This window comes from Procambarus clarkii, chromosome 12, assembly GCF_040958095.1.
Source record: "Procambarus clarkii isolate CNS0578487 chromosome 12, FALCON_Pclarkii_2.0, whole genome shotgun sequence".
Lineage (NCBI taxonomy): Eukaryota > Metazoa > Arthropoda > Malacostraca > Decapoda > Cambaridae > Procambarus > Procambarus clarkii.
The window spans coordinates 27,037,782-27,056,750 of NC_091161.1; the positions used below are offsets into that span (position 1 = coordinate 27,037,782).

Here is an 18,969-nt window from a genome sequence, read left to right on the forward strand (position 1 = left end):
CAACACGGCTCAGCCAAAGTCTCGGGCAAAGAAAACAATGGAAGACCTGGAGGTCTATACTAACCCCACCAGCTCCATAACATATAGCCAGACCTCCTGGGCTGAAATCCACATTGAAGACCCTCAGTTATCCCTAGATCTCTAGTATCAGCTATTGATGCAGATAATGGCTCCAAAGAGCCTCCACTTACGGGCTCACCATACCCCATGCAACTTGGAACGTTTTGTTCTGAGTAGCTGAATCTAAAACTACACAATATTTCTAATAAGTGCGATAAAACAAAACGAAAAGAACCCCCACCCCCTCTATTTAAAATTTTTACCTACTTGTCACAGTAACAAGGTTACCGCGAATAACTAAACTCAATTACGACCTCCTTGAGGTTACCTTGAGGTTACCTTGAGGTGCTTCCGGGGCTTAGCGTCCCCGCGGCCCGGTCGTCGACCAGGTCTCATGGTTGCTGGACTGATCAACCAGGCTGTTGGACGCGGCTTGCTCGCAGCCTGACGTATGAGTCACAGCCTGGTTGATCAGGTATCCTTTGGATATGCTTATCCAGTCTCTCTTGAACACTGTTAGGGGATTGTCAGTTATGCCCTCACTATAGTTCGTGCTACAAAGAATTTTGTAACGAGTAGCTGAATCTAAAACATCGTTTTCCTCACTGCTGAAGAGGGTCCTTGTTTGGGACCGAAATATGCAGTCTACGTTTCGTTGTGTTATTCAAAATAGTGGGTTATTTTCATTTGTATATACATTATAATAACAAAGGTGCCATGACAGTGCCTTAATTTAAAAGTTTCCCACTCAGACTAAACTCCATTTATAGTATCTCTTGCTACATTTGGTACAACAATATCCTAATGCACCTTAAGAGAGCACCCTAATACCGTGATAATGTCTGCTTACTTTCATGTGGTACTGTATTAGAAGCTTATCTGGCGTCAACTTTCACAATGACAAACATTTTCACCTGTCAACTGCCTCTCTTATGCTGGAATAGATTGCTAGAAATTTGTCAAACATAAACAGCTGTTATTAAAACCATATTGTGAATCTCTCTTAATATCTGTTTTTCAAGATGAAGACGAGTGCTTTTTACAATTATCGATTTAAGCAACTATAAGACGATAGGCTAATAGGCCGATAGTTTGACGCTGGTGATCTATTTGCTTTCTTAAAATTTAAAACATTAGAATCAAGGAAACTGTAGAAGGCCTAACCTAAACCTTGAACAATCAAGGGATCCTACGTGTTCCACAAAGTGTAACTGAACCAGTATTTACCCAGGTCTTTCATGTATCTAAACTTATCCAATTTTTATCTATTGTTTCATGTTTTATTATGTGTTGATACTTTTAATACCTTATTAATAACCCTTGTCATGCCCGTTCATCCACTTGTACACATCAGTAATGTCAGTAAGTTATTGTATATATTAAAAAACGAAAACAATGGATATACAATGGATAAGTTTAGATTTTCGGGAGACCTGGCAAATAATTGAGTAGTAGTAGTAGTAGTAGTAGTAGTAGTAGTAGTAGTAGTAGTAGTAGTAGTAGTAGTAGTAGTAGTAGTAGCAGTAGTAGTAGTAGCATTAGTAGTAGTAGTAGTAGTAGTAGTAGCAGTAGTAGTAGTAGTAGTAGTAGTAGTAGTAGTAGTAGTAGTAGTAGTAGTAGCAGTAGCAGCAGCAGTAGTAGTAGTAGTAGTAGTAGTAGTAGTAGTAGTAGTAGTAGTAGTAGTAGTAGTAGCAGTAGTAGTAGTAGTAGCAGTAGCAGTAGTAGCAGTAGTAGTAGTAGTAGTAGTAGTAGTAGTAGTAGTAGTAGTAGTAGTGGTAGTAGTCAGCTAGAGTATTGGTATCCATTGTCTGGGAAACTGTAACTATGGCACTATGACACAGAATAAGAGGTTTTCAACACACAACCAAATTCAAGTGAATAATTGATCAGTTGTTGTTTCATATTTAGTTACTCAGACCAAAGTGTCCATATAGTGTCTACTATTATTATACATGCTACTATTATCATCATTTTTATACATGTTTAATATGTATTGTTACTAAGGTCGGTTATGTTCAAGTATTCGTCATGTTACCGCCAGCCTCTCGGGCCCTCCTAAACTACCCTACAGTTACAACAACAACAGTTCCTACAACAGTTACAACTACAATAGTTCCTAGAACAGTTACAACTACAATAGTTCCTAGAACAGTTACAACAACAACAGTTCCTAGAACAATTACATCTACAACCGTTCCTAGAACAGTTACAACAACAACAGTTCCTAGAACAGTTACAACAACAACAGTTCCTAGAACAATTACATCTACAACAGTTCCTAGAACAGTTACAACAACAACAGTTCCTAGAACAGTTACAACAACAACAGTTCCTAGAACAGTTACAACAACAACAGTTCCTAGAACAGTTACAACTACAACAGTTCCTAGAACAGTTACAACAACAACAGTTCCTAGAACAATTACATCTACAACAGTTCCTAGAACAGTTACAACAACAACAGTTCCTAGAACAGTTACAACTACAACAGTTCCTAGAACAGTTACAACAACAACAGTTCCTAGAACAGTTACAACAACAACAGTTCCTAGAACAGTTACAACAACAACAGTTCCTAGAACAGTTACAACTACAACAGTTCCTAGAACAGTTACAACTACAACAGTTCCTAGAACAGTTACAACTACAACAGTTCCTAGAACAGTTACAACTACAACAGTTCCTAGAACAGTTACAACAACAACAGTTCCTAGAACAGTTACAACTACAACAGTTCCTAGAACAGTTACAACAACAACAGTTCCTAGAACAGTTACAACTACAACAGTTCCTAGAACAGTTACAACTACAACAGTTCCTAGAACAGTTACAACTACAACAGTTCCTAGAACAGTTACAACAACAACAGTTCCTAGAACAGTTACAACAACAACAGTTCCTAGAACAGTTACAACAACAACAGTTCCTAGAACAGTTACAACAACAACAGTTCCTAGAACAGTTACAACAACAACAGTTCCTAGAACAGTTACAACAACAACAGTTCCTAGAACAGTTACAACAACAACAGTTCCTAGAACAGTTACAACTACAACAGTTCCTAGAACAGTTACAACAACAACAGTTCCTAGAACAGTTACAACAACAACAGTTCCTAGAACAGTTACAACAACAACAGTTCCTAGAACAGTTACAACTACAACAGTTCCTAGAACAGTTACAACAACAACAACAGTTCCTAGAACAGTTACAACAACAACAACAGTTCCTAGAACAGTTACAACAACAACAACAGTTCCTAGAACAGTTACAACTACAACAATAGTACGAATTAATGTTTGCGTGTTGTAAATCCTCCCCTTGACCGTCACGCCATACTCCACTCTCCTCCATCACCACCCCCACCACTATCACCACTACCACCATCACCACCCCCACCACTATCACCACCACCACCACCCCCACCACCACCACCCCCACCACTATCACCACCACAGAGAGGAACAAGTGTGGTGCTGGAGGATAATTACAAGTGGGCCCCAACGCTGGGGTCTGGGACCAGTAAGTCTGGTCACTGATGTGAGTGACCATCAAGAGGTCAAGAGGAAGTGACCTCATACATGTCAATGTTGGTACATAACATCAAGTCCATGTTTGATGAGGAATGTAAAAACAGAGGAAGATTGCAGGACGTTATAGGACCTTGACAAACTCCAGGAGTGAGTAAATAAGTGGTTGGTGTAAGTCCAACCAATGTAGGGTAATGGAAATGGAAAATGGAGAATGGAGACCAGAGTATATCTTCACCATATAAGGGAGGTAATTACAGGAATTAGAGAGCTTAGAGAGGACGTAATTCCAACATTAACACCTGAGGTACACACATATAAAATAACATCTGCAGCATATGTGACGATGGCAAACATTACAACATCGTTTAGAAACCTAAATCAGGATATCTTCAAGGCACTCTGCACATCTGTAAGACCAATACTGGAATATGCAGCACTAACCTGGTATCCACACCTCAGGAACTATAACACTAAAATCTGGAAGTGGTATCTTCACCACAAGGGAAGGGTAAGTATAACGACCTGACGGGGGTAAGTTGATCACTTAAATAGTAGATACACCTGCAACACTTGCCACGCGGACACCAGACACACACACGCACACACGCACACACACACGCACACACACACACACACACACACACACACACACACACACACACACACACACACACACACACACACACACACACACACACACACACACACACACACACACACACACACACACACACACACACACACACACACACACACACACACAGATGGAACATGAAATACCACTAGGAGCTAGTGACCATTGTGTCCTAGTCTTTGACTACATGATGGAGCTTAAAATTGTGACCAAAGGACAAGAGGTCCGGGAAAGGAGACTTGATTACAGAAAAGGGGACTACAGAAGGATAAGGGACTACCTGGGAGAAGTGCAGTGGGAGGAAGAACTTAGAGGAAAAACAGTGCAAGGTATGATGAACCAAGTCATATTGAAATGCAAGGAGGCTGAAGATAGATTTATTCCAACAATAAAGGAAAAAAGCAGGAGGGAATATAATAACCCATGGTTTAATAGACAGTGTCAGGAAGCAAAGGTGAGAAGCAGGAGGGAGTGGAGGAAGTACAGAAGACAAAGGACAGAGGACAACAGGATTAGATGTAACAGAGCTAGGAATGATTACATTAACATAAGACGAGTGTCGGAAAGAAATTATGAGAATGATATTGCAGTCAAAGCGAAAAAGCAACCAAAATTACTACATAGCCATATAAGAAGGAAGATGTCGGTAAATGACCAAGTGACAAGACTGAGGAAAACAGAAGGGGCATATACAGAAAGCGACAAGGAAATCTGCGAGGTACTGAATGCAAAATTCCATGGAGTGTTCACAACCGAGCCTGAGCAGCTCCCATTGTTAGAAGAGATTACCCAAGATGAAAGACTATCAGATATAGAGGTGACAGCAAAGGATGTAATGAAACAGTTGACAACACTGGATGCAAATAAAGCTGTTGGACCAGACAAAGTATCACCGTGGATACTTAAAGAGGCAGCGCAGGCTCTCAGCGTGCCTCTGGCAATGATCTTTAATGAGTCACTTATGTCGGGAGAATTGCCCAGCTGCTGGAAGGAGGCAAATGTCGTACCGATTTTCAAAAAAGGTGATAGGGAGGAGGCACTTAACTACAGACCCGTATCACTGACAAGCATCCCCTGCAAAATACTTGAAAGAATAATTAGGCTAAGACTTGTTGAGCACCTGGAGAGCATTGGGTTTGTAAACAAGCACCAACATGGGTTCTGGACAGGGAAATCATGCCTAACAAACCTTTTAGAATTCTATGATAAAGTAACGAGGATAAGGCAGGACAGAGAAGGCTGGGCAGACTGCATATTTCTTGACTGCCAAAAGGCCTTTGATACAGTACCGCACATGAGACTGCTATACAAACTTGAGAGGCAGGCAGGAGTAAGCGGAAAGGCCCTAGTATGGGTGAAGAACTACCTAACAGGAAGGAGCCAGAGGGTAATGGTAAGGGGCGAGAAGTCGGACTGGCGAACAGTAACAAGTGGAGTACCTCAAGGATCGGTGCTGGGACCAATCCTCTTTCTAATTTACGTAAATGATATGTTTACAGGAGTGAAATCATACATGTCAATGTTTGCGGATGACGCAAAATTAATGAGAAGAGTTGTGACAGACGAGGATTGTAGGATCCTCCAAGAGGACTTAAACAGGTTGCAGAGATGGTCAGGGAAATGGCTACTGGAGTTTAACACCAGTAAATGTAAAGTTATGGAAATGGGATCAGGTGACAGGAGACCAAAGGGACAGTACACAATGAAGGGGAACAGCCTACCTGTAACGATTCGAGAAAGAGACCTGGGAGTGGATGTGACACCTAATCTAACTCCTGAGGCACATATAAATAGGATAACGACAGCAGCGTACTCTACACTGGCGAAAATTAGAACTTCATTCAGAAACCTAAATGAGGAGGCTTTTAGGGCGCTTTACACTGCCTACGTGAGACCCGTCTTAGAGTATGCCGCGCCATCATGGAGCCCCCACCTGAAGAAACACATAAAGAAACTGGAGAAGGTTCAGAGGTTTGCGACGAGGCTTGTCCCAGAGTTACGAGGGATGGGATATGAAGAGCGTCTGAAGGAACTGAACCTTACGACACTAGAGAAAAGAAGGGAGAGAGGAGATATGATAGGGACATATAAAATACTCAGGGGAATTGACAAAGTGGAAATAGATGAAATGTTCACACGTAATAATAACAGAACGAGGGGACATGGGTGGAAACTGGAATCTCAGATGAGTCACAGAGATGTTAGGAAGTTTTCTTTTAGCGTGAGAGTAGTGGAAAAATGGAATGCACTTGGGGAACAGGTTGTGGAAGCAAATACTATTCATACTTTTAAAACTAGGAATGATAGGGAAATGGGACAGGAGTCATTGCTGTAAACAACCGATAGCTGGAAAGGCGGGATCCAAGAGTCAATGCTCGATCCTGCAAGCACAAATAGGTGAGTACAAATAAGTGAGTACTCACAGTAAGGGGCGACATGATCACAACCTACAAAATCCTCAGAGGAGTCGACCGGGTAAACAAGGATGAACTATTCAACACGGGTGGGACGCGAACAAGGGGACACAGGTGGAAACTGAGTACCCACATGAGCCACAGAGACGTTAGAAAGAACTTTTTCAGTGTCAGAGTAGTTAACGGATGGAATACATTAGGCAGTAATGTGGTGGAGGCTGACTCCATACACAGTTTTAAATGTAGATATGACAGAGCCCAGTAGGCTCAGGACTAATAGTACATCAGGACCAATAGTACATCAGTTGATTGACAGTTGAGAGGCGGGACCAAAGAGCCAGAGCTCAACCCCCGCAAACACAACTAGGTGAGTACAATTAGGTGATCTCAGCAGCAACATGGGCGACGCGGCCAAACCTTGCAACGATGACATAACCTGTGGACGATGGCCACAGCCTCGAACCCGAGTCATGGATCACCCACACAACTTTACTGTGGTTTTATTGTGCATAAGAAACTAATTAGGAATCAACATTAATTATAATTCTTTCTAGAGCAATATTCCAGCGTGTGCGGGGGCCGCCCCCAACACCTAGCCCAGCACCCCCACCAACACCTGGCCCCAGCACCCCCACCAACACCTGGCCCCAGCACCCCCACCAACACCTAGCCCCAGCACCCCCACCAACACCTAACCCCAGCACCACCACCAACACCTAGCCCCAGCACCTCCACCAACACCTAGCCCCAGCACCACCACCAACACCTAGCCCCAGCACCCCCACCAACACCTAGCCCCAGCACCCCCACCAACACCTAGCCCCAGCACCACCACCAACACCTAGCCCCAGCACCACCACCAACACCTAGCCCCAGCACCCCTACCAACACCTAGCCCCAGCACCCCCACCAACACCTAGCCCCAACACCCCCACCAACACCTAGCCCCAGCTCCCACACCAACACCTAGCCCCAGCACCCCTACCAACACCTAGCCCCAGCACCCCCACCAACACCTAGCCCCAACACCCCCACCAACACCTAGCCCCAGCACCCCTACCAACACCTAGCCCCAGCACCCCCACCAACACCTAGCCCCAGCACCTCCACCAAAACCTAGCCCCAGCACCCCCACCAACGCCTAGCCCCAGCACCCCCACCAACACCTATCCAAAGCACCCCCACCAATTCTTAGCCCCAGCACCTCCATCAACACCTAGCCCCAGCACGTCCACCAACACCTAGCCCCAGCACCCCCACCAACACCTAGCCCCAGCACCCCCACCAACACCTATCCAAAGCACCCCCACCAATTCTTAGCCCCAGCACTTCCATCAACACCTAACCCCAGCACTTCCACCAACACCTAGCCCCAGCACCCCCACCAACACCTAGCCCCAGCACCCCCACCAACACCTAGCCCCAGCACCTCCAGCAACACCTAGCCCCAGCACCCCCACCAACACCTAGCCCCAGCACCCCCACCAACACCTAGCCCCAGCACCCCCACCAACACCTATCCAAAGCACCCCCACCAATTCTTAGCCCCAGCACTTCCATCAACACCTAGCCCCAGCACCCCCACCAACACCTATCCAAAGCACCCCCACCAATTCTTAGCCCCAGCACTTCCATCAACACCTAGCCCCAGCACCCCCACCAACACCTAGCCCCAGCACCTCCACCAACACCTAGCCCCAGCACCCCCACCAACACCTAGCCCCAGCACCCCCACCAACACCTAGCCCCAGCACCCCCACCAACACCTATCCAAAGCACCCCCACCAATTCTTAGCCCCAGCACTTCCATCAACACCTAGCCCCAGCACCCCCACCAACACCTATCCAAAGCACCCCCACCAATTCTTAGCCCCAGCACTTCCATCAACACCTAGCCCCAGCACCCCCACCAACACCTAGCCCCAGCACCTCCACCAACACCTAGCCCCAGCACCCCCACCAACACCTAGCCCCAGCACCCCCACCAACACCTATCCAAAGCACCCCCCCCCCCAATTCTTAGCCCCAGCACTTCCATCAACACCTAACCCCAGCACTTCCACCAACACCTAGCCCCAGCACCCCCACCAACACCTAGCCCCAGCACCCCCACCAACACCTAGCCCCAGCACCTCCAACCAACACCTAGCCCCAGCACCCCGACCAACACCTAGCCCCAGCACCCCCACCAACACCTAGCCACAGCACCCCCACCAACACCTATCCAAAGCACCCCCACCAATTCTTAGCCCCAGCACTTCCATCAACACCTAGCCCCAGCACCTCCACCAACACCTAGCCCCAGTGTGGGATATCTGGGGCTTGACTCATATATTCAATTATTTACTTATTTGATTTAATAAATCAAAGGACCACCCACTTTTGAGAAAAGAGGGAAAACTAATAAAAGTGATCATTAGAATAACACTAGAGAACCAGTGTCTATGGATAATTATTAAAAGGATAATCACTTGAAATAATGAATGGACTGTATTATTAATTAATTAAAGTCAGAGCCTCAGAGACCTACATTGGGGGGTATTTCTAGAAATTCATATACATCTAGGAACCAGTGTGGTTCGCCGCCAGTTCATTGTTGAGTAAATGATATAATATATCTAAACTACTATAGATTCAAATATGAGAACTCAAATTGTGAATATTAAAGATCATGAATTACTGAGCAACAGTCAGAGCAAAACACATTAATTACCAATCATCATTTCTGGTAATAATCTATTCAATGCAAAGATTCTACAGGAATTATATAAGAATCAATAATCATATTAAATAAATTGGTACGAAAAAATGTCTTAGCTTTAAGACGATTTCTGTAACATCATTTCGTCATTCGTCCTCGTGGCCACAGGATCTTCACATTGAAAGAACTCGAGGTGAATATCACGAATGATGAGAAACAACTTGATGACTCCTCGCATACACGCTGAAATCAGAGAAATATAAGTAGCATTTGAATAGGCTACGTTTTATTTTCAATATTCATGAAAACGGAGGAAATTGCCGAACTTTTTCTAACGTTGTATATTGGGTATCCTCGCTATATGACGACAGACTACTCACAAATATATAATCTAGGATGATGCATCAAACGAGAAACATATACTTAACATGAGCGTATTAAATACTGAGGTCTGCCGGAACCGCGTCAGCCAGTCCCTGAGGTCCACTGCTGTGTACGTGTAATTACGGGTCTTGGCTTCAATTGTTGACGCGTTATTAACTTGTCGATAAACTCCCCAGTCTACCAGCAGATAAACTACCACGTGTCTCGCCACTCTTCACGCCAGGGATGCCCTCTCTCGCACAATGGCGTCGCTGCCTCCCTCAACCCGTCTCTCGCATTCACCACAGAAATTATTAATCACGAATAATTCTTTTCCGCCCAATTATAGATGTAATACGTTAGTGAGAACTGGGTTGCAATTATAGGGATTTAAATATTATCATATTCTCGTTTTATGGTGTCAAACGAGAAATGGAGATTTTATTTTCTCCATGACATTCTTATGTAACAGAAAGGACTTGAGATTATTGGGAGTTATGTTATCCGTAAGTAATTATTACATGGAATACTGATAATTTTAGAGAACCACATTCAATTCTCTAACACATTGGTAATAAATGTGTCTAACTCGACATTATCTGACGCAATGTTGCTACTCGATTTCATGAGAATTCTAGCATTAATACGCAGATGCAATGGGTAATTTATGTTGACACTACCGTTAGTGAAATTAGTAACTACTGTAGTTAGCATATAATAATGATGATGTATTATAATACAATAGTAGTTTGTTAGTGTTGGAAATTTCCAACACCCAGCACCCCCACCAACACCTAGCCCCAACACCACCACCAACACCTAGCCCCAACACCACCACCAACACCTAGCCCCAACACCACCACCAACACCTAGCCCCAACACCACCACCAACACCTAGCCCCAACACCACCACCAACACCTAGCCCCAACACCACCACCAACACCTAGCCCCAACACCACCACCAACACCGTTAAGAGCTTCACACTCGCCAGCATCAAGAAGTTACGAACAAAAAAAGAAGAGGTTAAGGAACTGAAATTGACAAACTTAGAGGAGAGAAGGGATAGAGGACATATGACCACCTGTCCACACCACTATCCACACCCTGACCACCTGTCCTCACCACTATCCACACCCTGATCACCTGTCCTCACCACTATCCACACCCTGACCACCTGTCCTCACCACTATCCACACCCTGACCACCTGTCATCACCACTATCCACACCCTGATCACCTGTCATCACCACTATCCACACCCTGACCACCTGTCCTCACCACTATCCACACCCTGACCACCTGTCCACACCACTATCCACACCCTGACCACCTGTCCTCACCACTATCCACACCCTGACCACCTGTCCTCACCACTATCCACACCCTGACCACCTGTCCTCACCACTATCCACACCCTGACCACCTGTCCTCACCACTATCCACACCCTGACCACCTGTCCACTCCACTATCCACACCCTGACCACCTGTCCTCACCACTATCCACACCCTGACCACCTGTCCTCACCACTATCCACACCCTGACCACCTGTCCTCACCACTATCCACACCCTGACCACCTGTCCTCACCACTATCCACACCCTGACCACCTGTCCACACCACTATCCACACCCTGACCACCTGTCCTCACCACTATCCACACCCTGACCACCTGTCCTCACCACTATCCTCACCCTGACCACCTGTCCACACCACTATCCACACCCTGACCACCTGTCCTCACCACTATCCACACCGTGACCACCTGTCCTCACCACTATCCACACCCTGACCACCTGTCCTCACCACTATCCACACCCTGACCACCTGCCCTCACCACTATCCACACCCTGACCACCTGTCCTCACCACTATCCACACCCTGACCACCTGTCCTCACCACTATCCACACCCTGACCACCTGTCCTCACCACTATCCACACCCTGACCACCTGTCCTCACCACTATCCACACCCTGACCACCTGTCCTCACCACTATCCACACCCTGACCACCTGTCCACACCACTATCCACACCCTGACCACCTATCCACACCACTATCCACACCCTGACCACCTGTCCTCACCACTATCCTCACCCTGACCACCTGTCCACACCACTATCCACACCCTGACCACCTGTCCTCACCACTATCCACACCCTGACCACCTGTCCACACCACTATCCACACCCTGACCACCTGTCCACACCACTATCCACACCCTGACCACCTGTCCTCACCACTATCCACACCCTGACCACCTGCCCATACCACTATCCACACCCTGACCACCTGTCCTCACCACTATCCACACCCTGACCACCTGCCCACACCACTATCCACACCCTGACCACCTGTCCACACCACTATCCACACCCTGACCACCTGTCCTCACCACTATCCAAACCCTGACCACCTGTCCTCACCACTAACCACACCCTGACCACCTGCCCACACCACTATCCACACCCTGACCACCTGTCCTCACCACTATCCACACCCTGACCACCTGCCCATACCACTATCCACACCCTGACCACCTGTCCTCACCACTATCCACACCCTGACCACCTGCCCATACCACTATCCACACCCTGACCACCTGTCCTCACCACTATCCACACCCTGACCACCTGCCCACACCACTATCCACACACCCTGACCACCTGTCCTCACCACTATCCACACCCTGACCACCTGCCCATACCACTATCCACACCCTGACCACCTGTCCTCACCACTATCCACACCCTGACCACCTGCCCACACCACTATCCACACCCTGACCACCTGTCCTCACCACTATCCACACCCTGACCACCTGCCCACACCACTATCCACACCCTGACCACCTGTCCTCACCACTATCCACACCCTGACCACCTGTCCTCACCACTATCCACACCCTGACCACCTGCCCATACCACTATCCACACCCTGACCACCTGTCCTCACCACTATCCACACCCTGACCACCTGCCCACACCACTATCCACACACCCTGACCACCTGTCCTCACCACTATCCACACCCTGACCACCTGCCCATACCACTATCCACACCCTGACCACCTGTCCTCACCACTATCCACACCCTGACCACCTGCCCACACCACTATCCACACCCTGACCACCTGTCCTCACCACTATCCACACCCTGACCACCTGCCCACACCACTATCCACACCCTGACCACCTGTCCTCACCACTATCCACACCCTGACCACCTGTCCTCACCACTATCCACACCCTGACCACCTGTCCTCACCACTATCCACACCCTGACCACCTGTCCTCACCACTATCCACACCCTGACCACCTGTCCTCACCACTATCCACACCCTGACCACCTGTCCTCACCACTATCCACACCCTGACCACCTGTCCACACCACTATCCACACCCTGACCACCTGTCCACACCACTATCCACACCCTGACCACCTGTCCCCACCACTATCCACACCCTGACCACCTGTCCACACCACTATCCACACCCTGACCACCTGTCCTCACCACTATCCACACCCTGACCACCTGTCCACACCACTATCCACACCCTGACCACCTGTCCCCACCACTATCCACACCCTGACCACCTGTCCACACAACTATCCACACCCTGACCACCTGTCCACACAACTATCCACACCCTGACCACCTGTCCACACAACTATCCACACCCTGACCACCTGTCCCCACCACTATCCACACCCTGACCACCTGTCCACACAACTATCCACACCCTGACCACCTGTCCTCACCACTATCCACACCCTGACCACCTGTCCTCACCACTATCCACACCCTGACCACCTGTCCTCACCACTATCCACACCCTGACCACCTGTCCTCACCACTATCCACACCCTGACCACCTGTCCACACAACTATCCACACCCTGACCACCTGTCCACACAACTATCCACACCCTGACCACCTGTCCTCACCACTATCCACACCCTGACCACCTGTCCCCACCACTATCCACACCCTGACCACCTGTCCACACAACTATCCACACCCTGACCACCTGTCCTCACCACGATCCACACCCTGACCACCTGTCCTCACCACTATCCACACCCTGACCACCTGTCCTCACCACTATCCACACCCTGACCACCTGTCCTCACCACTAACCACACTCTGACCACCTGTCCTCACCACTATCCACACCCTGACCACCTGTCCTCACCACTATCCACACCCTGACCACCTGTCCACACAACTATCCACACCCTGACCACCTGTCCACACAACTATCCACACCCTGATCACCTGTCCTCACCACTATCCACACCCTGACCACCTGTCCTCACCACTATCCACACCCTGACCACCTGTCCACAGCCACAGCCCCACTACCTCTCTAATAGCGTCCTCCACCTCCCATTTTTATTTCCAATCCCGTCCAAATCGTTTACAAAAGCACGTAATAGGCCTGAAATCCTCGTCTGGTGAATGTACCGAGGGAGGGAGGGACTGAGAGGGAGGGAGGGACTGAGAGGGAGGGAGGGACTGAGAGGGAGTGTAGGGACTGAGAGGGAGGGAGGGACTGAGAGGGAGGGAGGGACTGAGAGGGAGGGAGGGACTGAGAGGGGAGGGAGGGACTGAGAGGGAGGGAGGGACTGAGAGGGAGGGAGGGACTGAGAGGGAGGGAGGGACTGAGAGGGAGGGAGGGAGGGAGGGAGTGAGGGAGGACTGGGAGGTCCAGCATTTTTCACTTGAGCGAGTTATAAAGGTTTTGAGGCTGGGAGAGTGAGGAGGGAGAGGGAGAGGTCTCACGGAGGACCCCGGAGGCTGTGGAGGCGTGTGGCCGTGGCTGGTGTTAGTATTTGAAATAAAATAATAATAATAACAATAATAATAATAATAATAATAACAATAATAATAATAATAATAATAATAACAATAATAATAATAATAATAATAATAACAATAATAATAATAATAATAATAATAACAATAATAATAATAATAATAATAATAACAATAATAATAATAATAAAATTAATAATAATAATAATAATAATAATAATAATAATAATAATAATAATAATAATAATAATAATAACAATAATAATAATAATAATAATAATAATAATAATAATAATAATAATAATAATAATAATAATAATAACAATAATAACAATAATAATAACAATAATAATAACAATAATAATAATAATAATAATAATAATAATAATAATAATAATAATAATAATAATAATAACAATAATAACAATAATAATAACAATAATAATAACAATAATAATAATAATAATAATAATAATAATAATAATAATAATAATAATAATAATAATAATAATAATAATAATAATAATAATAATAATAATAATAACAATAATAATAATAATAATAATAATAATAATAACAATAATAATACCTTCAACGTCTTCCTCATCACTTTATTCATCTCGGTGTTCCAGGCCTCTCACTTGCCCTTCTTCTCCATCTTCTGGAGGCAGGAGTGACGGTAATCTTAACAAAATCTCAGAAGACGGCGCAGAACAGCGGCCACCACAGAGAAGGGCAGACATGAGCACGTCTGTGGAAGGGCTACTCTCCCTCCTCTCTCACCTAGATGAAGGGCTACTCTCCCTCCTCTCTCACCTAGATGAAGGGCCACTCTCCCTCCTCTCTCACCTAGATGAAGGGCCACTCTCCCTCCACTCTCACCTAGATGAAGGGCCACTCTCCCTCCTCTCTCACCTAGATGAAGGGCCACTCTCCCTCCTCTCTCACCTAGATGAAGGGCCACTCTCCCTCCTCTCTCACCTAGATAAAGGGCCACTCTCCCTCCTCTCTCACCTAGATGAAGGGCCACTCTCCCTCCTCTCTCACCTAGATGAAGGGCCACTCTCCCTCCTCTCTCACCTAGATGAAGGGCCACTCTCCCTCCTCTCTCACCTAGATGAAGGGTCACTCTCCCTCCTCTCTCACCTAGATGAAGGGCCACTCTCCCTCCTCCCTCACCTAGATGAAGGGCCACTCTCCCTCCTCTCTCACCTAGATGAAGGGCCACTCTCCCTCCTCTCTCACCTAGATGAAGGGCCACTCTCCCTCCTCTCTCACCTAGATGAAGGGTCACTCTCCCTCCTCTCTCACCTAGATGAAGGGCCACTCTCCCTCCTCTCTCACCTAGATGAAGGGTCACTCTCCCTCCTCTCTCACCTAGATGAAGGGCTACTCTCCCTCCTCTCTCACCTAGATGAAGGGCTACTCTCCCTCCTCTCTCACCTAGATGAAGGGCCACTCTCCCTCCTCTCTCACCTAGATGAAGGGCCACTCTCCCTCCTCTCTCACCTAGATGAAGGGCTACTCTCCCCCCTCTCTCACCTAGAAGAAGATAGGATCTTCCTTGTGATTGACCTAATTAGCTCTTTCATCTGAGGTTTGATTGATGTCTTCCCTTTGTCAACACAGTGACTACAACCACAGATACATCACCCCACAGTGACTACAACCACAGATACATCACCCACAGTGACTACAACCACAGATACATCACCCCACAGTGACTACAACCACAGATACATCACTCACAGTGACTACAACCACAGATATATCACCCCACAGTGACTACAACCACAGATACATCACCCACAGTGACTACAACCACAGATACATCACCCACAGTGACTACAACCACAGATACATCACCCCACAGTGACTACAACCACAGATACATCACCCACAGTGACTACAACCACAGATACATCACCCCACAGTGACTACAACCATAGACACATCACCCCGCAGTGACTACAACCATAGACACATCACCCACAGTGACTACAACCACAGATATATCACTCCACAGTGACTACAACCACAGATATATCACCCCACAGTGACTACAACCACAGATATATCACCCCACAGTGACTACAACCACAGATACATCACCCACAGTGACTACAACCATAGACACATCACCCACAGTGACTACAACCATAGACACATCACCCACAGTGACTACAACCACAGATACATCACCCACAGTGACTACAACCACAGATATATCACCCCACAGTGACTACAACCACAGATATATCACACCACAGTGACTACAACCATAGACACATCACCCACAGTGACTACAACCATAGACACATCACCCACAGTGACTACAACCATAGACACATCACCCACAGTGACTACAACCACAGATACATCACCCACAGTGACTACAACCACAGATATATCACCCCACAGTGACTACAACCACAGATATATCACCCCACAGTGACTACAACCATAGATACATCACCCACAGTGACTACAACCACAGATACATCACCCACAGTGACTACAACCACAGATATATCACCCCACAGTGACTACAACCACAGATATATCACACCACAGTGACTACAACCATAGACACATCACCCACAGTGACTACAACCATAGACACATCACCCACAGTGACTACAACCATAGACATATCACCCACAGTGACTACAACCACAGATACATCACCCACAGTGACTACAACCACAGATACATCACCCACAGTGACTACAACCACAGATACATCACCCACAGTGACTACAACCACAGATACATCACCCACAGTGACTACAACCACAGATACATCACCCACAGTGACTACAACCACAGATACATCACCCACAGTGACTACAAAAACAGATACATCACCCACAGTGACTACAACCACAGATATATCACCCACAGTGACTACAACCACAGATACATCACCCACAGTGACTACAACCACAGATACATCACCCACAGTGACTACAACCACAGATACATCACCCACAGTGACTACAACCACAGATACATCACCCACAGTGACTACAACCACAGATACATCACCCACAGTGACTACAACCACAGATACATCACCCACAGTGACTACAACCACAGATACATCACCCACAGTGACTACAACCACAGATACATCACCCACAGTGACTACAACCACAGATACATCACCCACAGTGACTACAACCACAGGTACATCACCCACAGTGACTACAACCACAGGTACATCACCCACAGTGACTACAACCACAGATACATCACCCTCAGTGACTACAACCACAAGTACATCACCCTCAGTGACTACAACCACAGGTACATCACCCTCAGTGACTACAACCACAGATACATCACCCTCAGTGACTACAGCCACAGATACATCACCCACAGTGACTACAACCACAGATACATCACCCACAGTGACTACAACCACAGATACATCACCCACAGTGACTACAACCACAGATACATCACCCACAGTGACTACAACCACAGATACATCACCCACAGTGACTACAACCACAGATACATCACCCACAGTGACTACACCCACAGATACATCACCCACAGTGACTACAACCACAGATACATCACCCACAGTGACTACAACCACAGATACATCACCCTCAGTGACTACAACCACAGATACATCACCCACAGTGACTACAGCCACAGATACATCACCCACAGTGACTACAGCCACAGATACATCACCCTCAGTGACTACAGCCACAGATACATCACCCACAGTGACTACAACCACAGATACATCACCCACAGTGACTACAACCACAGATACATCACCCTCAGTGACTACAACCACAGATACATCACCCTCAGTGACTACAACCACAGATACATCACCCACAGTGACTACAACCACAGATACATCACCCACAGTGACTACAACCACAGATACATTACCCACAGTGACTACAACCACAGATACATCACCCTCAGTGACTACAACCACAGATACATCACCCACAGTGACTACAACCTCAGATACATCACCCACAGTGACTACAACCACAGATACATCACCCACAGTGACTACAACCACAGATACATCACCCACAGTGACTACAACAACATATCAACTGAGGATAACTAATATAAGGGAGTAAATGATCTGTTAATTTCAATCTCAATCTGAGATGAACAGATTTAATATCAACCTTAATATTTAGAATTGGGTGATCCTATTTACCTTGTCTTAATATACATCATGGCACGATGTTTTGTGAATTGTTAGGATTCTTTTTTAAATTATTAATTAAAACATGTATAAATCAGCAATGAACTGAAGAGATTGAGGCGTCAATTAATTGTATATACTGAATGAATCATGACCTGAATTAATCACAATTCAGGAATTTTAGCCAGGCATGTATTGGCTGGGAGGCCCGTCCTTGTTTACACCTAGACAAGGGAACACCAACCAGGAAAT

At 46.6% G+C, this 18,969-nt stretch overlaps 2 protein-coding genes across 2 annotated transcripts; both read left to right on the plus strand.

Annotated features, from left to right (window-relative positions):
- The first annotated feature begins 1,416 nt into the window (after positions 1-1,416).
- On the plus strand, positions 1,417-3,346 carry LOC138363986 (transcription factor SPT20 homolog). The gene is made up of 2 exons (XM_069323437.1): positions 1,417-1,422; positions 2,201-3,346. The coding sequence occupies exons 1-2, from the start codon at positions 1,417-1,419 to the stop codon at positions 3,344-3,346; spliced, it is 1,152 nt and encodes a 383-aa protein (XP_069179538.1).
- A 451-nt stretch (positions 3,347-3,797) lies between these two features.
- On the plus strand, positions 3,798-18,633 carry LOC138363987 (uncharacterized). Its single transcript, XM_069323438.1, has 2 exons — positions 3,798-3,840; positions 17,069-18,633. Exons 1-2 carry the CDS (start codon positions 3,798-3,800, stop codon positions 18,631-18,633), a joined length of 1,608 nt encoding a protein of 535 aa, XP_069179539.1.
- The last annotated feature ends 336 nt before the right edge of the window (positions 18,634-18,969 follow it).